The 26541-nt window shown below is 46.1% G+C and overlaps 1 protein-coding gene across 3 annotated transcripts in view; it reads right to left on the reverse strand.

Moving 5' to 3' along the window:
* Positions 1 to 26541, reverse strand: part of LOC119561817 (tiggrin) — a 217120-nt gene that overhangs the window by 72653 nt on the left and 117926 nt on the right. The window contains exons 4-5 of one of the 3 annotated variants that reach the window (XM_037875295.1): positions 15167 to 16126; positions 14946 to 14970 (exon numbers count right to left, since the gene is read on the reverse strand). In XM_037875295.1, coding sequence (XP_037731223.1) covers positions 14968 to 14970; positions 15167 to 16126 — 963 coding nt within the window. In that variant the 3' untranslated portion in view covers positions 14946 to 14967. Of the gene's footprint in view, positions 1 to 14945; positions 14971 to 15166; positions 16127 to 25975; positions 26108 to 26174; positions 26205 to 26541 lie in introns of those variants that run through there. The other 2 variants (XM_037875296.1, XM_037875294.1) reach the window with 2 other exon arrangements.

The following is a 26541-nucleotide window of genomic DNA, read 5'->3' on the forward strand; positions in this document are numbered from 1 at the left end:
TCTGTCTGTCTGTCTGTCTGTCTGTCTGTCTGTCTGTCTGTCTGTCTGTCTGTCTGTCTGTCTGTCTGTCTGTCTGTCTGTCTGTCTGTCTGTCTGTCTGTCTGTCTGTCTGTCTGTCTGTCTGTCTGTCTGTCTGTCTGTCTGTCTGTCTGTCTGTCTGTCTGTCTGTCTGTCTGTCTGTCTGTCTGTCTGTCTGTCTGTCTGTCTGTCTGTCTGTCTGTCTGTCTGTCTGTCTGTCTGTCTGTCTGTCTGTCTGTCTGTCTGTCTGTCTGTCTGTCTGTCTGTCTGTCTGTCTGTCTGTCTGTCTGTCTGTCTGTCTGTCTGTCTGTCTGTCTGTCTGTCTGTCTGTCTGTCTGTCTGTCTGTCTGTCTGTCTGTCTGTCTGTCTGTCTGTCTGTCTGTCTGTCTGTCTGTCTGTCTGTCTGTCTGTCTGTCTGTCTGTCTGTCTGTCTGTCTGTCTGTCTGTCTGTCTGTCTGTCTGTCTGTCTGTCTGTCTGTCTGTCTGTCTGTCTGTCTGTCTGTCTGTCTGTCTGTCTGTCTGTCTGTCTGTCTGTCTGTCTGTCTGTCTGTCTGTCTGTCTGTCTGTCTGTCTGTCTGTCTGTCTGTCTGTCTGTCTGTCTGTCTGTCTGTCTGTCTGTCTGTCTGTCTGTCTGTCTGTCTGTCTGTCTGTCTGTCTGTCTGTCTGTCTGTCTGTCTGTCTGTCTGTCTGTCTGTCTGTCTGTCTGTCTGTCTGTCTGTCTGTCTGTCTGTCTGTCTGTCTGTCTGTCTGTCTGTCTGTCTGTCTGTCTGTCTGTCTGTCTGTCTGTCTGTCTGTCTGTCTGTCTGTCTGTCTGTCTGTCTGTCTGTCTGTCTGTCTGTCTGTCTGTCTGTCTGTCTGTCTGTCTGTCTGTCTGTCTGTCTGTCTGTCTGTCTGTCTGTCTGTCTGTCTGTCTGTCTGTCTGTCTGTCTGTCTGTCTGTCTGTCTGTCTGTCTGTCTGTCTGTCTGTCTGTCTGTCTGTCTGTCTGTCTGTCTGTCTGTCTGTCTGTCTGTCTGTCTGTCTGTCTGTCTGTCTGTCTGTCTGTCTGTCTGTCTGTCTGTCTGTCTGTCTGTCTGTCTGTCTGTCTGTCTGTCTGTCTGTCTGTCTGTCTGTCTGTCTGTCTGTCTGTCTGTCTGTCTGTCTGTCTGTCTGTCTGTCTGTCTGTCTGTCTGTCTGTCTGTCTGTCTGTCTGTCTGTCTGTCTGTCTGTCTGTCTGTCTGTCTGTCTGTCTGTCTGTCTGTCTGTCTGTCTGTCTGTCTGTCTGTCTGTCTGTCTGTCTGTCTGTCTGTCTGTCTGTCTGTCTGTCTGTCTGTCTGTCTGTCTGTCTGTCTGTCTGTCTGTCTGTCTGTCTGTCTGTCTGTCTGTCTGTCTGTCTGTCTGTCTGTCTGTCTGTCTGTCTGTCTGTCTGTCTGTCTGTCTGTCTGTCTGTCTGTCTGTCTGTCTGTCTGTCTGTCTGTCTGTCTGTCTGTCTGTCTGTCTGTCTGTCTGTCTGTCTGTCTGTCTGTCTGTCTGTCTGTCTGTCTGTCTGTCTGTCTGTCTGTCTGTCTGTCTGTCTGTCTGTCTGTCTGTCTGTCTGTCTGTCTGTCTGTCTGTCTGTCTGTCTGTCTGTCTGTCTGTCTGTCTGTCTGTCTGTCTGTCTGTCTGTCTGTCTGTCTGTCTGTCTGTCTGTCTGTCTGTCTGTCTGTCTGTCTGTCTGTCTGTCTGTCTGTCTGTCTGTCTGTCTGTCTGTCTGTCTGTCTGTCTGTCTGTCTGTCTGTCTGTCTGTCTGTCTGTCTGTCTGTCTGTCTGTCTGTCTGTCTGTCTGTCTGTCTGTCTGTCTGTCTGTCTGTCTGTCTGTCTGTCTGTCTGTCTGTCTGTCTGTCTGTCTGTCTGTCTGTCTGTCTGTCTGTCTGTCTGTCTGTCTGTCTGTCTGTCTGTCTGTCTGTCTGTCTGTCTGTCTGTCTGTCTGTCTGTCTGTCTGTCTGTCTGTCTGTCTGTCTGTCTGTCTGTCTGTCTGTCTGTCTGTCTGTCTGTCTGTCTGTCTGTCTGTCTGTCTGTCTGTCTGTCTGTCTGTCTGTCTGTCTGTCTGTCTGTCTGTCTGTCTGTCTGTCTGTCTGTCTGTCTGTCTGTCTGTCTGTCTGTCTGTCTGTCTGTCTGTCTGTCTGTCTGTCTGTCTGTCTGTCTGTCTGTCTGTCTGTCTGTCTGTCTGTCTGTCTGTCTGTCTGTCTGTCTGTCTGTCTGTCTGTCTGTCTGTCTGTCTGTCTGTCTGTCTGTCTGTCTGTCTGTCTGTCTGTCTGTCTGTCTGTCTGTCTGTCTGTCTGTCTGTCTGTCTGTCTGTCTGTCTGTCTGTCTGTCTGTCTGTCTGTCTGTCTGTCTGTCTGTCTGTCTGTCTGTCTGTCTGTCTGTCTGTCTGTCTGTCTGTCTGTCTGTCTGTCTGTCTGTCTGTCTGTCTGTCTGTCTGTCTGTCTGTCTGTCTGTCTGTCTGTCTGTCTGTCTGTCTGTCTGTCTGTCTGTCTGTCTGTCTGTCTGTCTGTCTGTCTGTCTGTCTGTCTGTCTGTCTGTCTGTCTGTCTGTCTGTCTGTCTGTCTGTCTGTCTGTCTGTCTGTCTGTCTGTCTGTCTGTCTGTCTGTCTGTCTGTCTGTCTGTCTGTCTGTCTGTCTGTCTGTCTGTCTGTCTGTCTGTCTGTCTGTCTGTCTGTCTGTCTGTCTGTCTGTCTGTCTGTCTGTCTGTCTGTCTGTCTGTCTGTCTGTCTGTCTGTCTGTCTGTCTGTCTGTCTGTCTGTCTGTCTGTCTGTCTGTCTGTCTGTCTGTCTGTCTGTCTGTCTGTCTGTCTGTCTGTCTGTCTGTCTGTCTGTCTGTCTGTCTGTCTGTCTGTCTGTCTGTCTGTCTGTCTGTCTGTCTGTCTGTCTGTCTGTCTGTCTGTCTGTCTGTCTGTCTGTCTGTCTGTCTGTCTGTCTGTCTGTCTGTCTGTCTGTCTGTCTGTCTGTCTGTCTGTCTGTCTGTCTGTCTGTCTGTCTGTCTGTCTGTCTGTCTGTCTGTCTGTCTGTCTGTCTGTCTGTCTGTCTGTCTGTCTGTCTGTCTGTCTGTCTGTCTGTCTGTCTGTCTGTCTGTCTGTCTGTCTGTCTGTCTGTCTGTCTGTCTGTCTGTCTGTCTGTCTGTCTGTCTGTCTGTCTGTCTGTCTGTCTGTCTGTCTGTCTGTCTGTCTGTCTGTCTGTCTGTCTGTCTGTCTGTCTGTCTGTCTGTCTGTCTGTCTGTCTGTCTGTCTGTCTGTCTGTCTGTCTGTCTGTCTGTCTGTCTGTCTGTCTGTCTGTCTGTCTGTCTGTCTGTCTGTCTGTCTGTCTGTCTGTCTGTCTGTCTGTCTGTCTGTCTGTCTGTCTGTCTGTCTGTCTGTCTGTCTGTCTGTCTGTCTGTCTGTCTGTCTGTCTGTCTGTCTGTCTGTCTGTCTGTCTGTCTGTCTGTCTGTCTGTCTGTCTGTCTGTCTGTCTGTCTGTCTGTCTGTCTGTCTGTCTGTCTGTCTGTCTGTCTGTCTGTCTGTCTGTCTGTCTGTCTGTCTGTCTGTCTGTCTGTCTGTCTGTCTGTCTGTCTGTCTGTCTGTCTGTCTGTCTGTCTGTCTGTCTGTCTGTCTGTCTGTCTGTCTGTCTGTCTGTCTGTCTGTCTGTCTGTCTGTCTGTCTGTCTGTCTGTCTGTCTGTCTGTCTGTCTGTCTGTCTGTCTGTCTGTCTGTCTGTCTGTCTGTCTGTCTGTCTGTCTGTCTGTCTGTCTGTCTGTCTGTCTGTCTGTCTGTCTGTCTGTCTGTCTGTCTGTCTGTCTGTCTGTCTGTCTGTCTGTCTGTCTGTCTGTCTGTCTGTCTGTCTGTCTGTCTGTCTGTCTGTCTGTCTGTCTGTCTGTCTGTCTGTCTGTCTGTCTGTCTGTCTGTCTGTCTGTCTGTCTGTCTGTCTGTCTGTCTGTCTGTCTGTCTGTCTGTCTGTCTGTCTGTCTGTCTGTCTGTCTGTCTGTCTGTCTGTCTGTCTGTCTGTCTGTCTGTCTGTCTGTCTGTCTGTCTGTCTGTCTGTCTGTCTGTCTGTCTGTCTGTCTGTCTGTCTGTCTGTCTGTCTGTCTGTCTGTCTGTCTGTCTGTCTGTCTGTCTGTCTGTCTGTCTGTCTGTCTGTCTGTCTGTCTGTCTGTCTGTCTGTCTGTCTGTCTGTCTGTCTGTCTGTCTGTCTGTCTGTCTGTCTGTCTGTCTGTCTGTCTGTCTGTCTGTCTGTCTGTCTGTCTGTCTGTCTGTCTGTCTGTCTGTCTGTCTGTCTGTCTGTCTGTCTGTCTGTCTGTCTGTCTGTCTGTCTGTCTGTCTGTCTGTCTGTCTGTCTGTCTGTCTGTCTGTCTGTCTGTCTGTCTGTCTGTCTGTCTGTCTGTCTGTCTGTCTGTCTGTCTGTCTGTCTGTCTGTCTGTCTGTCTGTCTGTCTGTCTGTCTGTCTGTCTGTCTGTCTGTCTGTCTGTCTGTCTGTCTGTCTGTCTGTCTGTCTGTCTGTCTGTCTGTCTGTCTGTCTGTCTGTCTGTCTGTCTGTCTGTCTGTCTGTCTGTCTGTCTGTCTGTCTGTCTGTCTGTCTGTCTGTCTGTCTGTCTGTCTGTCTGTCTGTCTGTCTGTCTGTCTGTCTGTCTGTCTGTCTGTCTGTCTGTCTGTCTGTCTGTCTGTCTGTCTGTCTGTCTGTCTGTCTGTCTGTCTGTCTGTCTGTCTGTCTGTCTGTCTGTCTGTCTGTCTGTCTGTCTGTCTGTCTGTCTGTCTGTCTGTCTGTCTGTCTGTCTGTCTGTCTGTCTGTCTGTCTGTCTGTCTGTCTGTCTGTCTGTCTGTCTGTCTGTCTGTCTGTCTGTCTGTCTGTCTGTCTGTCTGTCTGTCTGTCTGTCTGTCTGTCTGTCTGTCTGTCTGTCTGTCTGTCTGTCTGTCTGTCTGTCTGTCTGTCTGTCTGTCTGTCTGTCTGTCTGTCTGTCTGTCTGTCTGTCTGTCTGTCTGTCTGTCTGTCTGTCTGTCTGTCTGTCTGTCTGTCTGTCTGTCTGTCTGTCTGTCTGTCTGTCTGTCTGTCTGTCTGTCTGTCTGTCTGTCTGTCTGTCTGTCTGTCTGTCTGTCTGTCTGTCTGTCTGTCTGTCTGTCTGTCTGTCTGTCTGTCTGTCTGTCTGTCTGTCTGTCTGTCTGTCTGTCTGTCTGTCTGTCTGTCTGTCTGTCTGTCTGTCTGTCTGTCTGTCTGTCTGTCTGTCTGTCTGTCTGTCTGTCTGTCTGTCTGTCTGTCTGTCTGTCTGTCTGTCTGTCTGTCTGTCTGTCTGTCTGTCTGTCTGTCTGTCTGTCTGTCTGTCTGTCTGTCTGTCTGTCTGTCTGTCTGTCTGTCTGTCTGTCTGTCTGTCTGTCTGTCTGTCTGTCTGTCTGTCTGTCTGTCTGTCTGTCTGTCTGTCTGTCTGTCTGTCTGTCTGTCTGTCTGTCTGTCTGTCTGTCTGTCTGTCTGTCTGTCTGTCTGTCTGTCTGTCTGTCTGTCTGTCTGTCTGTCTGTCTGTCTGTCTGTCTGTCTGTCTGTCTGTCTGTCTGTCTGTCTGTCTGTCTGTCTGTCTGTCTGTCTGTCTGTCTGTCTGTCTGTCTGTCTGTCTGTCTGTCTGTCTGTCTGTCTGTCTGTCTGTCTGTCTGTCTGTCTGTCTGTCTGTCTGTCTGTCTGTCTGTCTGTCTGTCTGTCTGTCTGTCTGTCTGTCTGTCTGTCTGTCTGTCTGTCTGTCTGTCTGTCTGTCTGTCTGTCTGTCTGTCTGTCTGTCTGTCTGTCTGTCTGTCTGTCTGTCTGTCTGTCTGTCTGTCTGTCTGTCTGTCTGTCTGTCTGTCTGTCTGTCTGTCTGTCTGTCTGTCTGTCTGTCTGTCTGTCTGTCTGTCTGTCTGTCTGTCTGTCTGTCTGTCTGTCTGTCTGTCTGTCTGTCTGTCTGTCTGTCTGTCTGTCTGTCTGTCTGTCTGTCTGTCTGTCTGTCTGTCTGTCTGTCTGTCTGTCTGTCTGTCTGTCTGTCTGTCTGTCTGTCTGTCTGTCTGTCTGTCTGTCTGTCTGTCTGTCTGTCTGTCTGTCTGTCTGTCTGTCTGTCTGTCTGTCTGTCTGTCTGTCTGTCTGTCTGTCTGTCTGTCTGTCTGTCTGTCTGTCTGTCTGTCTGTCTGTCTGTCTGTCTGTCTGTCTGTCTGTCTGTCTGTCTGTCTGTCTGTCTGTCTGTCTGTCTGTCTGTCTGTCTGTCTGTCTGTCTGTCTGTCTGTCTGTCTGTCTGTCTGTCTGTCTGTCTGTCTGTCTGTCTGTCTGTCTGTCTGTCTGTCTGTCTGTCTGTCTGTCTGTCTGTCTGTCTGTCTGTCTGTCTGTCTGTCTGTCTGTCTGTCTGTCTGTCTGTCTGTCTGTCTGTCTGTCTGTCTGTCTGTCTGTCTGTCTGTCTGTCTGTCTGTCTGTCTGTCTGTCTGTCTGTCTGTCTGTCTGTCTGTCTGTCTGTCTGTCTGTCTGTCTGTCTGTCTGTCTGTCTGTCTGTCTGTCTGTCTGTCTGTCTGTCTGTCTGTCTGTCTGTCTGTCTGTCTGTCTGTCTGTCTGTCTGTCTGTCTGTCTGTCTGTCTGTCTGTCTGTCTGTCTGTCTGTCTGTCTGTCTGTCTGTCTGTCTGTCTGTCTGTCTGTCTGTCTGTCTGTCTGTCTGTCTGTCTGTCTGTCTGTCTGTCTGTCTGTCTGTCTGTCTGTCTGTCTGTCTGTCTGTCTGTCTGTCTGTCTGTCTGTCTGTCTGTCTGTCTGTCTGTCTGTCTGTCTGTCTGTCTGTCTGTCTGTCTGTCTGTCTGTCTGTCTGTCTGTCTGTCTGTCTGTCTGTCTGTCTGTCTGTCTGTCTGTCTGTCTGTCTGTCTGTCTGTCTGTCTGTCTGTCTGTCTGTCTGTCTGTCTGTCTGTCTGTCTGTCTGTCTGTCTGTCTGTCTGTCTGTCTGTCTGTCTGTCTGTCTGTCTGTCTGTCTGTCTGTCTGTCTGTCTGTCTGTCTGTCTGTCTGTCTGTCTGTCTGTCTGTCTGTCTGTCTGTCTGTCTGTCTGTCTGTCTGTCTGTCTGTCTGTCTGTCTGTCTGTCTGTCTGTCTGTCTGTCTGTCTGTCTGTCTGTCTGTCTGTCTGTCTGTCTGTCTGTCTGTCTGTCTGTCTGTCTGTCTGTCTGTCTGTCTGTCTGTCTGTCTGTCTGTCTGTCTGTCTGTCTGTCTGTCTGTCTGTCTGTCTGTCTGTCTGTCTGTCTGTCTGTCTGTCTGTCTGTCTGTCTGTCTGTCTGTCTGTCTGTCTCTGTCTGTCTGTCTGTCTGTCTGTCTGTCTGTCTGTCTGTCTGTCTGTCTGTCTGTCTGTCTGTCTGTCTGTCTGTCTGTCTGTCTGTCTGTCTGTCTGTCTGTCTGTCTGTCTGTCTGTCTGTCTGTCTGTCTGTCTGTCTGTCTGTCTGTCTGTCTGTCTGTCTGTCTGTCTGTCTGTCTGTCTGTCTGTCTGTCTGTCTGTCTGTCTGTCTGTCTGTCTGTCTGTCTGTCTGTCTGTCTGTCTGTCTGTCTGTCTGTCTGTCTGTCTGTCTGTCTGTCTGTCTGTCTGTCTGTCTGTCTGTCTGTCTGTCTGTCTGTCTGTCTGTCTGTCTGTCTGTCTGTCTGTCTGTCTGTCTGTCTGTCTGTCTGTCTGTCTGTCTGTCTGTCTGTCTGTCTGTCTGTCTGTCTGTCTGTCTGTCTGTCTGTCTGTCTGTCTGTCTGTCTGTCTGTCTGTCTGTCTGTCTGTCTGTCTGTCTGTCTGTCTGTCTGTCTGTCTGTCTGTCTGTCTGTCTGTCTGTCTGTCTGTCTGTCTGTCTGTCTGTCTGTCTGTCTGTCTGTCTGTCTGTCTGTCTGTCTGTCTGTCTGTCTGTCTGTCTGTCTGTCTGTCTGTCTGTCTGTCTGTCTGTCTGTCTGTCTGTCTGTCTGTCTGTCTGTCTGTCTGTCTGTCTGTCTGTCTGTCTGTCTGTCTGTCTGTCTGTCTGTCTGTCTGTCTGTCTGTCTGTCTGTCTGTCTGTCTGTCTGTCTGTCTGTCTGTCTGTCTGTCTGTCTGTCTGTCTGTCTGTCTGTCTGTCTGTCTGTCTGTCTGTCTGTCTGTCTGTCTGTCTGTCTGTCTGTCTGTCTGTCTGTCTGTCTGTCTGTCTGTCTGTCTGTCTGTCTGTCTGTCTGTCTGTCTGTCTGTCTGTCTGTCTGTCTGTCTGTCTGTCTGTCTGTCTGTCTGTCTGTCTGTCTGTCTGTCTGTCTGTCTGTCTGTCTGTCTGTCTGTCTGTCTGTCTGTCTGTCTGTCTGTCTGTCTGTCTGTCTGTCTGTCTGTCTGTCTGTCTGTCTGTCTGTCTGTCTGTCTGTCTGTCTGTCTGTCTGTCTGTCTGTCTGTCTGTCTGTCTGTCTGTCTGTCTGTCTGTCTGTCTGTCTGTCTGTCTGTCTGTCTGTCTGTCTGTCTGTCTGTCTGTCTGTCTGTCTGTCTGTCTGTCTGTCTGTCTGTCTGTCTGTCTGTCTGTCTGTCTGTCTGTCTGTCTGTCTGTCTGTCTGTCTGTCTGTCTGTCTGTCTGTCTGTCTGTCTGTCTGTCTGTCTGTCTGTCTGTCTGTCTGTCTGTCTGTCTGTCTGTCTGTCTGTCTGTCTGTCTGTCTGTCTGTCTGTCTGTCTGTCTGTCTGTCTGTCTGTCTGTCTGTCTGTCTGTCTGTCTGTCTGTCTGTCTGTCTGTCTGTCTGTCTGTCTGTCTGTCTGTCTGTCTGTCTGTCTGTCTGTCTGTCTGTCTGTCTGTCTGTCTGTCTGTCTGTCTGTCTGTCTGTCTGTCTGTCTGTCTGTCTGTCTGTCTGTCTGTCTGTCTGTCTGTCTGTCTGTCTGTCTGTCTGTCTGTCTGTCTGTCTGTCTGTCTGTCTGTCTGTCTGTCTGTCTGTCTGTCTGTCTGTCTGTCTGTCTGTCTGTCTGTCTGTCTGTCTGTCTGTCTGTCTGTCTGTCTGTCTGGTCTGTCTGTCTGTCTGTCTGTCTGTCTGGTCTGTCTGTCTGGTCTGTCTGTCTGTCTGGTCTGTCTGTCTGGTCTGTCTGTCTGTCTGTCTGTCTGGTCTGTCTGTCTGTCTGTCTGTCTGGTCTGTCTGTCTGGTCTGTCTGGTCTGTCTGGTCTGTCTGGTCTGTCTGTCTGGTCTGTCTGTCTGGTCTGTCTGTCTGGTCTGTCTGTCTGGTCTGTCTGTCTGGTCTGTCTGTCTGGTCTGTCTGTCTGGTCTGTCTGTCTGGTCTGTCTGTCTGGTCTGTCTGTCTGGTCTGTCTGTCTGGTCTGTCTGTCTGGTCTGTCTGTCTGGTCTGTCTGTCTGGTCTGTCTGTCTGGTCTGTCTGTCTGGTCTGTCTGTCTGGTCTGTCTGTCTGGTCTGTCTGTCTGGTCTGTCTGTCTGGTCTGTCTGTCTGGTCTGTCTGTCTGGTCTGTCTGTCTGGTCTGTCTGTCTGGTCTGTCTGTCTGGTCTGTCTGTCTGGTCTGTCTGTCTGGTCTGTCTGTCTGGTCTGTCTGTCTGGTCTGTCTGTCTGGTCTGTCTGTCTGGTCTGTCTGTCTGGTCTGTCTGTCTGGTCTGTCTGTCTGGTCTGTCTGTCTGGTCTGTCTGTCTGGTCTGTCTGTCTGGTCTGTCTGTCTGGTCTGTCTGTCTGGTCTGTCTGTCTGGTCTGTCTGTCTGGTCTGTCTGTCTGGTCTGTCTGTCTGGTCTGTCTGTCTGGTCTGTCTGTCTGGTCTGTCTGTCTGGTCTGTCTGTCTGGTCTGTCTGTCTGGTCTGTCTGTCTGGTCTGTCTGTCTGGTCTGTCTGTCTGGTCTGTCTGTCTGGTCTGTCTGTCTGGTCTGTCTGTCTGGTCTGTCTGTCTGGTCTGTCTGTCTGGTCTGTCTGTCTGGTCTGTCTGTCTGGTCTGTCTGTCTGGTCTGTCTGTCTGGTCTGTCTGTCTGGTCTGTCTGTCTGGTCTGTCTGTCTGGTCTGTCTGTCTGGTCTGTCTGTCTGGTCTGTCTGTCTGGTCTGTCTGTCTGGTCTGTCTGTCTGGTCTGTCTGTCTGGTCTGTCTGTCTGGTCTGTCTGTCTGGTCTGTCTGTCTGGTCTGTCTGTCTGGTCTGTCTGTCTGGTCTGTCTGTCTGGTCTGTCTGTCTGGTCTGTCTGTCTGGTCTGTCTGTCTGGTCTGTCTGTCTGGTCTGTCTGTCTGGTCTGTCTGTCTGGTCTGTCTGTCTGGTCTGTCTGTCTGGTCTGTCTGTCTGGTCTGTCTGTCTGGTCTGTCTGTCTGGTCTGTCTGTCTGGTCTGTCTGTCTGGTCTGTCTGTCTGGTCTGTCTGTCTGGTCTGTCTGTCTGGTCTGTCTGTCTGGTCTGTCTGTCTGGTCTGTCTGTCTGGTCTGTCTGTCTGGTCTGTCTGTCTGGTCTGTCTGTCTGGTCTGTCTGTCTGGTCTGTCTGTCTGGTCTGTCTGTCTGGTCTGTCTGTCTGGTCTGTCTGTCTGGTCTGTCTGTCTGGTCTGTCTGTCTGGTCTGTCTGTCTGGTCTGTCTGTCTGGTCTGTCTGTCTGGTCTGTCTGTCTGGTCTGTCTGTCTGGTCTGTCTGTCTGGTCTGTCTGTCTGGTCTGTCTGTCTGGTCTGTCTGTCTGGTCTGTCTGTCTGGTCTGTCTGTCTGGTCTGTCTGTCTGGTCTGTCTGTCTGGTCTGTCTGTCTGGTCTGTCTGTCTGGTCTGTCTGTCTGGTCTGTCTGTCTGGTCTGTCTGTCTGGTCTGTCTGTCTGGTCTGTCTGTCTGGTCTGTCTGTCTGGTCTGTCTGTCTGGTCTGTCTGTCTGGTCTGTCTGTCTGGTCTGTCTGTCTGGTCTGTCTGTCTGGTCTGTCTGTCTGGTCTGTCTGTCTGGTCTGTCTGTCTGGTCTGTCTGTCTGGTCTGTCTGTCTGGTCTGTCTGTCTGGTCTGTCTGTCTGGTCTGTCTGTCTGGTCTGTCTGTCTGGTCTGTCTGTCTGGTCTGTCTGTCTGGTCTGTCTGTCTGGTCTGTCTGTCTGGTCTGTCTGTCTGGTCTGTCTGTCTGGTCTGTCTGTCTGGTCTGTCTGTCTGGTCTGTCTGTCTGGTCTGTCTGTCTGGTCTGTCTGTCTGGTCTGTCTGTCTGGTCTGTCTGTCTGGTCTGTCTGTCTGGTCTGTCTGTCTGGTCTGTCTGTCTGGTCTGTCTGTCTGGTCTGTCTGTCTGGTCTGTCTGTCTGGTCTGTCTGTCTGGTCTGTCTGTCTGGTCTGTCTGTCTGGTCTGTCTGTCTGGTCTGTCTGTCTGGTCTGTCTGTCTGGTCTGTCTGTCTGGTCTGTCTGTCTGGTCTGTCTGTCTGGTCTGTCTGTCTGGTCTGTCTGTCTGGTCTGTCTGTCTGGTCTGTCTGTCTGGTCTGTCTGGTCTGTCTGTCTGGTCTGTCTGTCTGGTCTGTCTGTCTGGTCTGTCTGTCTGGTCTGTCTGTCTGGTCTGTCTGTCTGGTCTGTCTGTCTGGTCTGTCTGTCTGGTCTGTCTGTCTGGTCTGTCTGTCTGGTCTGTCTGTCTGGTCTGTCTGTCTGGTCTGTCTGTCTGGTCTGTCTGTCTGGTCTGTCTGTCTGGTCTGTCTGTCTGGTCTGTCTGTCTGGTCTGTCTGTCTGGTCTGTCTGTCTGGTCTGTCTGTCTGGTCTGTCTGTCTGGTCTGTCTGTCTGGTCTGTCTGTCTGGTCTGTCTGTCTGGTCTGTCTGTCTGGTCTGTCTGTCTGGTCTGTCTGTCTGGTCTGTCTGTCTGGTCTGTCTGTCTGGTCTGGTCTGTCTGTCTGGTCTGTCTGTCTGGTCTGTCTGTCTGGTCTGTCTGTCTGGTCTGTCTGTCTGGTCTGTCTGTCTGGTCTGTCTGTCTGGTCTGTCTGTCTGGTCTGTCTGTCTGGTCTGTCTGTCTGGTCTGTCTGTCTGGTCTGTCTGTCTGGTCTGTCTGTCTGGTCTGTCTGTCTGGTCTGTCTGTCTGGTCTGTCTGTCTGGTCTGTCTGTCTGGTCTGTCTGTCTGGTCTGTCTGTCTGGTCTGTCTGTCTGGTCTGTCTGTCTGGTCTGTCTGTCTGGTCTGTCTGTCTGGTCTGTCTGTCTGGTCTGTCTGTCTGGTCTGTCTGTCTGGTCTGTCTGTCTGGTCTGTCTGTCTGGTCTGTCTGTCTGGTCTGTCTGTCTGGTCTGTCTGTCTGGTCTGTCTGTCTGGTCTGTCTGTCTGGTCTGTCTGTCTGGTCTGTCTGTCTGGTCTGTCTGTCTGGTCTGTCTGTCTGGTCTGTCTGTCTGGTCTGTCTGTCTGGTCTGTCTGTCTGGTCTGTCTGTCTGGTCTGTCTGTCTGGTCTGTCTGTCTGGTCTGTCTGTCTGGTCTGTCTGTCTGGTCTGTCTGTCTGGTCTGTCTGTCTGGTCTGTCTGTCTGGTCTGTCTGTCTGGTCTGTCTGTCTGGTCTGTCTGTCTGGTCTGTCTGTCTGGTCTGTCTGTCTGGTCTGTCTGTCTGGTCTGTCTGTCTGTCTGTCTGTCTGTCTGTCTCGTACTAACTGACATGTCTGGGTTGTGCACGATATTAACTAACTCTCTTCCTGATTCGTTAAGCAAACTACCTGTAGAAGTCTGAAAGGAGGTCGAGCATGCAGGACAATATTATTTTAGTTAAATTGAGTTTTATCAGTTTTTCCTGATATTTATTATTCTTTTTTACCTTCACTGGTGCTCTGGCTATGCTATACAGGTCACATACACACTCAAAATGTGGTTTTTCCTATTCTACTTAATGAAGCGAATTTAAAAAATTTAAGTTTACGTACTTTAAGGAAAGGTTATTTTAGAATCAGAAAAGTAGAAAGCCATTGAACGGAGGCACTAACATGAGCTGTTACTTTGTACTGTACTTTAGAGTAGTTCAGTTACAGAGCGATTACATTATTGTATGCGCTTGTAATGAAACTGTAGCCCCTTTCCTCTCTGGCCGCTGGTTTGGCCGATCGCTTTCAGGGAAGCTGAGTTTTGCTTAGAACGTCTGGCGTTCGGAGCGTAGGATCGATGGGAATCCAATGGCTGGGAGGATATAGCTGCGCTTTGGCACCTGAGTACCCAGTGAGGAATAGTTAATGACTTTTCTAGTCTGCACGGTTGACTTGAACTGGCTGGAATTATAAAAAGACCAAGACACGCGTGTCAGAACCTCATAAAACCAAGATTTCCCCCAATTTCGAAAAAGATCACCATTTTTATACCCGTTACTCATAGAGTAAAACGGTATACTAGATTTGTTGGAAGGTATGTAACAGGCAGAAGGAAGCGTTTCCGACCCCATAAAGTATATTTATTCTTGATCAGGATCACTAGGCGAGTCGATCTAGCCATGCCCGTCTGTCCGTCTGTCTGTCCATCCGTCCGTCCGAATGAACGCAGAGAAACTATAAGAGCTAGGCTATTGGGACTTGGCATGCAGATTCCTGAGCTCCTTGCGCAGCGCAAGTTTGTTTCGTCAGTGTGCCACGCCCACTCTATCGCCCACAAACCGCCCAAAACTATGACTCCTACAGTTTTAATGCTAGAAAAAAATCAGCTGAATTGTATTGTTCTCATCAATGACTATCGATTGACCGAAAAAAAAGTTTGCCACCCACTTTAACGCCCACAAACTTAAAATAATCGAAAACTATCAAAGATAGATAATTGAGATTTCAGATTTAGATTCCGTAGGCTTGAGCGCAGCGCAAGTTTGTTACGCGAACATGCCACGCCCACTCTAACGCCCACAAACCGCCAAAACCAGTGGAGCCCACAATTTTCATGCTAGCGAAACAATTTTAATTGAAACATGTTAGTCTCGATTGATCAAAAAAAGTACGCCACGCCCACTCTAACGTCCACAAACCGCCCAAACCTGTGGCGCCCACAATACAACAAAGGGCCCATGTTGTTGCGATTACATTCTTTGCTCAAAACATCTAAACAGATGGTCCCAATAAATATAGGTATGGGCCTCTGTGGGCGTTAGAGTGCGCGTGGCACTTGCTGTAATAAACTTGCGGCGAGCAATAATCTTTCGAATCTACATACTTAATCTTTCTAGCTTTAATATCCGAAATACAAGCGTTCATACGTAAGCCCGAAGCTTAAAAAACTAAATCTGAAATCCCAAGACTCTAGCTATTATACATTACCCAGAACACAATGTACCCTTTCACTTTACGAGTAACGGATATAACAATTGGAATTCTTGAAAAAAAGTTTGTCACCTTACCTACTGTTAAGGTACTGTTGGGAATATGATCTAGGAAACTAAAAGAGCTAGAGGGCTTAAATTGCAGATTTAAATTCCTTATCTTAGTACGCCGCACAAGTTTGTTAAACAATATGCACACAATACGCACACTCTAACGCCCAAAAACCGCCCAAAACTGTGGCACCTACAGTTTTAGAGCTATAAAAAAATTTAAGCTGAAATTTAATTTTTAAATCAATACCTATCGATTAAAAAATCAATCACCGATAATCTAACCGCCCTCAAACTTCAAAAAATCGTAGGTATGAACGCGGATATCTCGAAAACTATCAAAGATAGAGATTTGGGATTTAGTTTTAGATTCCCTTAGATTTGTACGCAGCGCAAATTTTTTATGCGAACATGCCAAGCCCGTGCACCGCCCAAAATTTGGGCTTCTACAATTTTTGTGTTAAAAAAATATTTTGACCAATATATATTGCTTTCATCAATAACTATCGAATGATCTAATAATAGTTTGCCACCCTAACGCCCATTAACGCACATAACGCTTTAATCGTCTACCGCCCACATTACCATTCATTGATACCGCGGGTAGGTGGCGCTTTACAATCTCGATTTGTTTCTTGTATGTCTCCAACTCTCTTTTGCTTCCTTAAGCTGATTAACGGGGATCTTATAGTCCAAGCACTCTACTACAGCGTTCTTCCTTGTTTTTGCTTGTACTTACATACTTTTATGACTTGGATTTCCACAAATCTTTGCCCTGGCAAAGTCCAAATTAGTCCAAATTGTCTTACGAACACTACTGTAAATAAATCGTCAAAACGATAAAACAAAACTACAACACGTCATATGGGAGAACTTATAAAAACCGGAAAAAAATGTTGTGAATTGTTTTTAAGGCTCTGGATAAGATATGCAGGTTATGCTGGTGTTGGGCTGTGTTAATTCTTATAACATATTTGATAACAAACAAATGTTTCATGGTCTTCGAATCTTACCCATTTCTCCACCTGCTCCACTGTCACGTGGTAGTCGGTCGCGATGCCGTCCATGCGCTGCTTATCGCGCTTAAGGAAGTCAACAAAATCTTGATAGCTAGTCCCATTGTGCTGTTGCCGCAACCAGTAGTTAAATCCGTTGCTTATCTTCTCCTGCCACTGTGTTTGCTTCTCAAATTGAACGAGACCGGAGTTATGCAGGCGCAGTAGCTCGTCCCTCAACCATTGATCCACCTGGTCGATTCCCACGTGATGAGTCTGTGAAAGGCTCTGAAGACGGGCGTGATCCTGGTACAGCTCTCGCTCCACCTGCTCGTATGGCATCTCTTGCTGCTTCTTAAGCAGTAGTTCTATTAAGCGCTGTTGCTCATCCACCTGCCACTTGCTCAAATTGTCTACCTTTGCCTGACCTGTAGTTCGCAGGTTAATCAACTGCTGACGAAGCCACTCCTCGACCTCTACGATGTTGACGGAATACTGGCTTGCCAGCTGCTGCAAACGCTCCCGTTCCTGGTTTAGCTCCATCTCAAACTCCACGTAGGTTAGATGATTCTGCTGCTTAATCAAACCCTGCAGGCGCTCCAATTCGGAAGCCTGCCAGGCGCTAAGGCTATTTAGAGATTCCTTCGTACTGCCCCGCAGACGTTTTAGTTCCGCGATCATCCACTCCTCGATCTGCTCCACGTTCAGGCGGTATTGATCAGCCAGGTGATTTAAATGGGCTCGGTCTGCTAACAGTTTTTCCTCGTACTCAGTAGTAGACAGCCCGTTCTTGTACTCTGCAATTAGACTCTTAATATAGTCTCTTTCCACTCTCTGCCATGTTTGCAGGTGTTCAATATCAAACTGTCCGTTTTTTCGTAGGTCCTCGATCACCTGCTTTACATAGTTGTCCACTTCTTCGATATGCACGTGGTGCTGCTCCGCAAGTCTCATTAGAAAACGTCGATCGTTTTGTACCTGCAATTTTGAAGAATTTAATTTGTAGCTAAGTTTTGAAAAGTAAACTTTAAAATAGGAAAAAACTCTAGATGGCTGTCCACATGGCGATAAGCCGCACGTGGAGTGTGAGAAAGGCGTTAATGTATGTACAAGTTAACTAATGTCAACCGGACTGAGAGTCAATGCCCGAGGACTGAGAGCTGGCCAAATTGCTGACACTGCATTTGACCGGACGCTCGTGCATAGCCGGCAAACACAGCATATTTGCTTGGCCGCTATGAAGTTCTCTTTTTGTTAGTTTTAAGTCAGTTCCCTTTTGGCATTCATTAAATAAAGAACAGAAGTTCTCTGTAAAATATCTCCGGCAACTGGCGTTAAAATTGTATTGATTTGATCTTGACTGAGTCTCTAGGCCGGCAAGAAAAGGAGGATAGTTTCCTTCCAGCATAATCTTCATTATTCTGTATGTGCCGGGAAGAACCCTCATTTTACTAAAAACTACAAGGCGCAGGTACACTCTGCTCCACGCAGCGACAGGCTTCCGAGACACACACCGGAGCCCATGGACGTGGATCCGTCACTGTCCAAAATGTTACAGCCATCCCGTGCCCCGGCTTACCAGAACGCGAAGACGGCTTTGTTACGAGGCAAAGAGTTAACCACATTGCTCAGGGCGCAGATACTTCTGACAAGGCATACGCCGACGCAGCCTTCAGTGCAGCGGAAAAGGTAGACGATGACGCCATCTGCGAGTACGACTCGGACGCGATTAATTTTTTAGGGGAAAATTCCTGCTACCCGTCATCAGACGAAGAGTAGCGGGGATCGCCATGAGACTTCTAGTGGACACGGGCGCGGCCAAAAATTTCATCCGTCCATATGAAGGATTGAAACGCATCTGCCCGGTCGAGTCCCCATTTACAATCCAGTCAATTCATGGCGTGACCACAATCACGAAAAAATGTTTCGTGTCCATATTCAACTTAAGGCAACCTTCTTCATCTTACCAGACCTAACCTCTTTTGACGCGATCATCGGCCTGGACTTATTAAAGCAGGCCGGCGTATCGCTTTGCATAGCCTCCGCTCAGCTCAAATGGGGCACCGAGGTAGAGGAAATTGACTTTCATACTTGTCCCGATGTCAATTTCACTAGCGTAGATTGCTCGGACGCACCGCCCTCGGTAAAAGTCGTTTTTTTAAAAATGCTAGACAAAAGAAAAAAAGCCTTTGCAGATCCGAACGAGGCTCTTTCTTATAATACTTCCGTGGTCACCACAATCGGGACGGTTAACGAAGAACCCATTTATGCTATGTTATACCCTTACCCTATTTGGGCAGATTACTTCGTCAACGGCGAAGTTCAGGAACTGCTTAAGGACGGCATAATCCAAAAGTCGAAGTCCCCCTACAATAACCCAATATGGGTCGTAGATAAAAGGGCACTGACGAATCGGGCAAGAGAAAGATGCGTCTGGTACTGAACTTTCGCAAGCTAAACGAAAGAACGGTACACGACAGGTACCCCATGCCAAATATCTCAATTATATTGGGGAACCTTGGCAAAGCCAAATACTTCACTACGCTCGACCTGAAGTCCGGCTACCATCAAATTACGCTCGCTGAACGCGACCGTGAGAAAACATCGTTCTCGGTAAACGAAGGAAAGGATGAGTTCCGAAGAGTTCCATTCGGGCTCAGAAATGCGGCAAGCATCTTCCAATGAACAATTGACGACATCCTGCGAGAGCAGATCGGCAAGTTCTGCTAGGTCTATGTAGATGATGTTATCATCTTTTCTGAAGATGAGAATGCCCATGTGAAGCACGTGGATTGGGTTCTAAAGAGCCTATACGAAGCAAACATGAGGATATCTGTGCAGAAATCCAGTTTCTTTAAGAAAAGCGTAAGCTTTCTAGGGTTCATCGTCACTAATAACGGTGGAGTGACAGACCCAGAAAAGGTCAAGGCCATTAGAGAATTTCTAGAACCCAAAAATGTGTTTGAGGTAAGGTCATTTCTAGGTCTGGCCAGCTACTATAGATGCTTCATCAAAGACTTCGCATCAATAGCGAGACCCATTTCAAACATACTGAAAGGAGAAAATGGAAGTGTTAGTAGGCATAGATCTAGGAACATTCAGGTACAATTCTCCGAAGCTCAATAACGGGCCTTCGAGAAACTGCGTAACATCTTGGCATCTGAGGACGTCATCCTCAGGTAATCAGATTACAAAAAAGCGTTTGATCTAACGACAGATGCTTCAGCCTACGGCATCGGTGCAGTGCTGTCCCAAGAGGGACGCCCCATCATTATGATCTCTAGGACACTAAGTGACAGGGAGGTTAACTATGCCACCAATGAAAGGGAGCTGTTAGCCATAGTAGTCGCGCGAATTTTTTACAAGCCCGGCCAGGACAACCTCGTTGCAGATGTTCTCTCAAGACAAAAACTCAATGTTGTCAGAAACCAAGAGTCAGAATCGTGCGCAGCCACGGTACACAGTGAGCACTCCCTGACCCACACCATTAATTTCACGGACAAGCCGCTGAATTGCTTTCAGAACCAACTAGTTCTTGACGAGGCGCGCTCCCTAATGAAACGCAGTTTCATATTGTTTGTGAACAACGGGCGTCACTTAATTAGCTTCTCGTGCAAAGAATCATTACTTAAAGACATTTCGAGCATCATCGTTCCTAAAGGTGTAAACGCCATTCATTGCGGCCTACACACATTGGCCATGATACAAGACGAACTAGTTCGACAGTTTCCAGCCACAAAATTTTGGCACTGTAAACATCGAGTAACAGATATTTTTGCAGTCGCTAAGAGGCGGGAAATTCTCACAGCTGAACATAACAGGGCCCATAGATTGGCCCAGGAAAATGTGAAGCAGTACTGTCCGAGTACTATTTCCCAAAAATGGCAAAATTGGCCAGCGAAATTGTCGCAAGCTGTAAGACATGCGCGAGAGCCAAATATGACAGGCATCCGAAAAAACAGGAGCTGGCGAGACGCCATTCCCCTCTCATATAGGAGAAATACTCCACATAGATATTTACTCCACAGACAGGAAATATTTTCTCACTTGCATTGACAAATTCTCGAAATTTGCCATTGTGCAGCATGTCCACTCGAGGACCATTGAGGATCTTAATCCAGCTTTGCTTCAGCGAATGAATTATTTTCCGAGGGCTAGGGTTGTCTATTGCGACAATGAACCATCATTGAACTCGCACACAATATCTACCTTGCTTAATAATCATTTTGGCATTAGCATTACAAATGCTCCACCCCTTCATAGTGTTTCAAACGGGCAGGTTGAGCGGTTCCACAGTACCCTATCGGAACTCAGTCGGTGCTTAAAAATCGACAGTGGGATAACCAACACCGTAGAAATAGTCCTATTAGCTGTAACAAAATACAACAAGTCAATTCACTCAGTAATTGGCAAGCGACCAACCGATGTTGTGCAATCGCACCCGGATGATCCACAGATAGACGTTCAAGACATAATCAAAAGTGCGCAAACCGCACTCAGAACCAGGGAAAACGCTTCCCGACAGAATAGAACTTTTGAAGTCGGTGAAAAAGTTCTTGTAAAATCCAACCGAAGACTCAGAAAGAAACTCACACCTTTGTGTGAGGAGAGAACTGTCGAAGCGGACCTGGGGACCACAGTCCTAACTAAAGGGAGGGTGGTCCACAAAGACAATCTTAGATAGGGAACAATATTTCTTCTTAACAAGCCACTTGGCACATATTTTTTCTAGCTATAGTTACTCGTAGAGTAAAAGGGTATACCAGATTCGTCGGAAAGTATGTAACAGGCAGAAGGAAGCGTTTCCGACCCCATAAAGTATATATATTCTTGATCAGGATCACTAGCCGAGTGGATCTAGCCATGTCCGTCTGTCCGTCTGTCCGTCTGTCTGTCCGTCCGGATGAACGCTGAGATCTCGGAAACTATAAGAGCTAGGCTATTGAGATTTGGCGTACAGATTCCTGAGCTTCTTACGCAGCGCAAGTTTTTTTCAGTAGAGTGCCACGCCCATTCTAACGCCCACAAACCGCCCAAAACTGTGGCTCCTACAGTTTTTATGCTAAATTAAAAATTTTAACTGAAATGTATTGTCCTCATCTATATCTATCGATTGACCCAAAAAAAAGTTTGCCACGCCCACTTTGACGCCCACAAACTGGCCACAAACTTCAAAAAATCGTAAATATGAACGCGGATATCTCGGATAATATCAAAGATAGAGAAATGGGATTTCCGATTTAGATTCCGTAGGCTTGAGCGCAGCGCAAATTTGTTACGCGAATATGCCACGCCCACTCTTACGCCCACAAACCGCCCATGCCTGTGGCGCCCACAATTTTCATGCTAGATACAAAATTTTAACTGAAATGTATTGGCCTCGTCAATACCTATCGATTGATCAAAAAAAAACTTTGCCACGACCACTCTAACGCCCACAACGCTTAAATATGTCTACCGCCGGTAGGTGGCGCATTTCAATCTCGCTTTGCTGCTTACATATCTCCATTTTCCTTTGGTCCCTTTAACTGAGTATCGGGTATCTGATAGTCGAGGTACTCGACTATAGCGTTCTTCCTTGTTTTTGTATTATTAATATTTACGAAATAACAAGAGCAGTATATTCTTTCTAATTTCAAATGCAATCACAAATTACAATTTTTCAAAAACCCTGTTTCCATGTTTTTTGATATGTCGAAGGATATAAATTTCTGTTATGATACCGAAAGTATGTAACAGGTGGAAGGAAGCGTTTCCGACCCTATAGTCGCTCTAGCCCATCACGATCTCTAAGAACACAAACCATCCACAGAATCGCCCAGAGTTTTGATGCTAAAATACAAATTGTATCTGAAATGTATTGGTCTCGTCAATACTTTTCGATTGACCTAAAAAAAGTTTGCTAGGCCCAGTCTAATGCCCACAAACGCCCATAACACATAAATCTGTCTGAAATTGCGTGTAGGTGGCGCCTTGAAATCTCGCTTTGCTGCTTGTATATCTCCTTCACCGTTTTGCTGTTCTTAGCTGAGTAATGGGTATCTGATAATCGAGGCACTCGACTATAGCGTTCTTCCTTGTTATACCCTTACAGAGGGCATAATGATATTAATCAGAAGTTTGCAACGCAGTGTAGGAGACGTTTCCGATCCCATAAAGTAAATATATTCTTGATCAGCATGACTAGACGAGTCGATCTAGCCACGTCCGACTGCCGTCTGTCAATTTCTAAGCAAACTAGTCCCTTATTTTTAAAGAATAAAACATTACCAAAAGTCTTAATTCTATTGCAGGCAGTATATAAGTTGAAACGAGCCGGATTGGACAGCTATATCCTAAGGCTGCCATAGGAATGATCAAAAAATAAATTTTCATACCCGTTACTCATAGAGTAAAAGGGTATACTAGATTCGTCGGAAAGTATGTAACAGGCAGGAGGAAGCGTTTCCGACCCCATAGAGTATATATATTCTTGATCAGGATCACTAGCCGAGTCGATCTAGCCATGTCCGTCTGTCCGTCTGTCTGTCCGTCCAGATGAACGCTGAGATCTCAGAAACTATAAGAGCTAGACTATTGAGATTAGGCGTGCAGATTTCTGACCTTCTTACGCAGCGCAAATTTGTTTCAGCAGAGTGCCACGCCCACTCTAACGCCCACAAACCGCCCAAAACTGTGGCTCCTACAGTTTTCATGCTAGAATAAAAATTTTAACTGAAATGTATTGTTCTCATCAATACCTATCGATTGACTCAAAAAAAGTTTGCCACGCCCACTTGAACGCCCACAAACCGGCCACAAACTTCAAAAAATCGTAAATATGAACGCGGATATCTCGGAAAATATCAAAGATCGAGAAATGGGATTTCAGATTTAGATTCCGTAGGCTTGAGCGCAGCGCAAATTTGTTACGCGAATATGCCACGCCCACTCTAACGCCCACAAGCCGCACAAGCCTGTGGCGCCCACAATTTTCATGCTAGATACAAAATTTTAACTGAAATGTATTGGTCTCGTCAATACCTATCGCTTGATCCAAAAAAAATGTTGCCACGCCCACTCTTACGCCCATAACGCTGAAATCAATCTCGCTTTGCTGCTTGCATATCTCCATTTTACTTTGGTCCCTTTAGCTGAGTAACGGGTATCTGATAGTCGAGGTGCTCGACTATAGCGTTCTTCCTTGTTTTCAATCAAATCGGACAACTTCATCATATAGCTGCCATAGGAACGAGTGGATAATTAATGTCAAAATATTACATAGACCGTTATCTTTAGATTTCGGTAAACATATACCGTAGTAAATTTAAATGGAACACTATCTAAATACTTCTGTAATTATTTTATAGTTTTCCTAAAATCGGAAAGGTGTGTACAAACAATGCTCCCACGGGAATGACCTGCAAGGGTATAGAAACTTCTGCTTGCCGAAGTTAGCTTTCTTTCTTGTTTACCTTAAGATGTTGAATAAATTTAACAAAATTGAAAGTAAGACCATACGAGCGAAATTATATTACCTTTTAAATGCTGTATCGAACTTCCACGAAAACGCTGCGGCTAGCTCTGAGGCATTATGCGTTCGTCCCACCAAACTTAGAGTAAAGAGGTATACTAGATTCGGCGAAAAGTATGTAACAGGTAGAAGGAAGCGTTTCCGACCCTATAAAGTATATAAGGATCATGTCCGAATGAGACGAATTCAGAAAGTTTTTTTATTTCGTAGACCGTTTAATACATTTTCATCACAAAAGTTGATATCATAATTATTGAAGGTCAGGAGTTGTTTTTGTTTGATATCAGAAGTTGTTGAAAAGCCAATTAGTTTCACAGTGTTAGTTTGTTAACTATTATACTGCAATTTAGCTGCAATTTGTCTTAAGGTTTTAAATTTTAATTTTAAAGTTACATTTTATTATTAAGAAACAACCCAGTCGAACCTTCAGGCATGTGGTGCTTGATTCCACAATAATTTCATGGAAAAAATTCAGGGGTTGGCACCACGTGAGCTTTTTCATGGGGTTTCAGGGGGAATTTTTTCAACGAAGCGTTCGCTGCTCGTGTACATAGGAAATTCCAAATTGCAACTCAGGGATGCAACAATGCTATCGAATGCACTTGCCATTCGTCTCCACCCCTTGAATTTGGCGTGTTGCATAGAAGTGTACGGTGTCGGAAATCAAAAAGTAAGTTTTTAACTGTTTTTAATGTGTTTTATAACAACACTATTGTTTACTGTAGTTTTTCAAACATAGTGGCAGTATTAAAACATCTATATATATGTTAACAAAACTATAATTGTGTTACCGGAGAAACCTGCCACACTAGAGTGTGTGGCCGTATTTTTTTGTATAGGTATGTATAAGTTAACAACTAAGTATAATATTAATTAGCTTTCCTGAGTAATTCTAATGCGCCACATTTGAGTTCAGCGCTCTGCGCTAAGAACGACCAACAGTGATATGCTGACCCTTCATATTCGAAGTGGAGTGCTGCGCTGTATGGAATGCGGAGTCGGCTTGCCGACCATGACTTTGGGGCGTGATGCATTGCTGCTTGGCTTTAAGGTTCCTATTGTAAACTCTGATTGCCAGTCTTGTACGAACAATACGACAATACACTTGTCTGAATAAATTACATACTCCGGCAAAGCCGTTAAAATATATCTTTTATTATTGACTGATCTTAAGGCCAGCAATAGCGGTAAAGTTTACCGCCAACATAATCGTCGTTCCAGCACCTGGCCTAGGACGAGATACATCAGGAGAAGCAGCAGGACACAGAGCTGCACAGCGCAGACGCAGGACTACGCGGGACAAGCCCTCCCAACTTTATCTTATATACTTATATGTGAATTGGTTTTGTCTACAAACATTTTGGTTTGGAATAGTCCTAAATATTGTGTTTAAAAAAGATTAGTTTTACTACATTTTGTTTTTATTATATTTACAGGAGCCATCAGGTCTGACGGCACTAGTTTCGGAGACTATACCAAAAATGTCCGTGAGGCGGTTCAAAAGTCAAGGAATAGAACCTTCAAGGAAGCCGTCACGACTAAGAAAATAATCGAAAAAGAAAGAAAATAATCAAAAGTTTCTTACTCATCTATAATTTGTATACCCTTGCAGAGGGTATTATGATTTAAGTCAGAAGTTTGCAACGCAGAGAAGGAGACGTTTCCGACCCCATAAAGTATATATATTATTGATCAGCATCACTAGACGAGTCGATCTAGCCATGTCCGTCTGTCTGTCTGTCCGTCCGATTCTTCACAAACTAGTCTCTCAGTTTTAAAGCTATCTGGCTGAAACTTTCCCAAAAGTCTTATATCTTTTGCAGGACTTTAGCTTCCAGCGCCCCTTCTTTCTTTTTAAGTATTAATTTTAGTATTATATACTAGCTTTAATTTGTTAAAATAAAAATAAAATAAAACATTTTTTGATTAGTTCTGAATTTCGAATTTAATTTTATTAAAATCGGGCGATAGCTGCCATAGAAACGATCGCAAAATTGGTGGGAAAATAATATGAAACAAATTATAGCCAATTAAATCGGACGACTCTAACATATAGCTGTCAAATAAACGGTCAGAGAAATAATGAAACAATTATTTTAAAAAAAATGTTTGCTTTGTTGATTTTGATAGTAATTCTTTTACTCTGGGATAAAGAATATTTTAATTTTTAAGCATTTCGAATTTAATTTTACACAAATATCACTGAAGCTAGCAACAATCCCTAAAAATTTAAAATGGTGTTACTAACATTGATTATTTCTTATAACTGGAACGGTATACAAACTTCGGCCTGCAGAAGTTAAGTTCCTTTCTTTTTTAAAGAAATTATCCCTAACCAATTCCATAAAAATTTCCTATATCCAATTCCATAGGAATTTCCAATATCCAATTCTATAGGAAATTCTTATGTAAAATGGGGAGGGAAATTCAGGGGGCCAGGCACGAATAAATGAGACCCCCTAAATTTCCCTCGCCTTTTTCCGTGGGAATTTCCTATGTAAAGCGGTCGCGAACGTTTCAGCTAGCTATTCGTTTAAGTCTGTTTGAACTAAGGTTCATTAAATCGATCTGTTTCATAAAGAGTTGGATACGCACAATAAAGTTCAAAGCTCAGGTTGTTCTGAGCTGGTAAATGTGGCCATTTTATTGATTAATAACTTTCAAACGTTTTACAAGAATGTTCTGTACGTCAAAAGTTTAGGACTCTCAAGAACTATACAGCTTAAAGATTAATCAGAAATCGGTAAAGCCGTTTTTGAGCAATAAGAAAAAAGCTAAACAAATTTTTTTTTAAATTTTTGTTTATATTGTAGAACTGTGGTATTTAGACAAGTTATGTATAGAACGCGTGCCTGTTTATGGAAGCTCGTGTCCATACACTGGAGCGCTAGGATTCCAATCTTCGCTCCATGAGGGCCAAAATGGGTGAACGGGTAGAGACGTTGGACAGGGAGGTTGCGAACATACAAGCAACGGAAGGGAGGTTGGATGCACTTGAGGCCAGGCTGGCAGAGCAATGCAGGAAGATTAGCTCGGGAGAACTGAATGTTCCCTTTTGTCGAAGGTGAAGATCCCAGAGCGCTCTACCGCAAGCTATGCTTTAATCTTCAGCTGACTCCACTACTAAGAGTTTGCGCTATAAATGCGCAATAAAATCACAACAAACGCATGTGGCTCCCGTAATAATTGATTAAATGATGAACGAGAGCGAAAATATCAAGCTGCTAAGTCAAATTCGAGTGCACCGGCGCGAGCATAAAAAACAACTAAGCTTGCCATTTTTTTAATTCAGAAAGCTTTCGCTCTTAAGCGAAATAGTATTATCTTATTTAAGATAGGTTTAAAAATAATTTACTTTGCGCAGAGGGCGAAAAGGAGAAGCCGAGGATTAACGGTACCAGGAGCCCTATATAACCGGTCCAACTCTCCACGGCTAAGCGATCAAACTGAAAGAACAACAACCAATCAGAACAATAACTAGCAGGTAAAACCGATAAGGGCATTGAAACCTACCTCAAGGGCATGAGAGCAGGGTGGATTCAGCTGGAAAAGGATAAAAGAATTAGTAAACAAGAACAAAACATCCAAAAAAGTGCACTTACTATGTAATTTTGCAGATTCACCATATGCTAAGGGGAGGGGGCGCACGACAGAAGGTCGGAGCCCTATATAACCGGCCTAGCGCAGGAAACTGGATTAATCATCGAGAATCAGAAAGATCAGCATAGAGCAAGATCGCATAGGTCGGACAGCATAAGTCTCCGAATTGAAATGTAGGAGGTCCAAAGGCAAATACACGGCTAAGTTGAGTGGAGACTCGGTCGACTGGTGCTAGGACTGCCCTTGCTACGTCGCACGATTGCCCGATAGGTTGAGTAGG

This window comes from Drosophila subpulchrella, unplaced genomic scaffold, assembly GCF_014743375.2.
Source record: "Drosophila subpulchrella strain 33 F10 #4 breed RU33 unplaced genomic scaffold, RU_Dsub_v1.1 Primary Assembly Seq370, whole genome shotgun sequence".
Taxonomy (NCBI): Eukaryota; Metazoa; Arthropoda; class Insecta; order Diptera; family Drosophilidae; genus Drosophila; species Drosophila subpulchrella.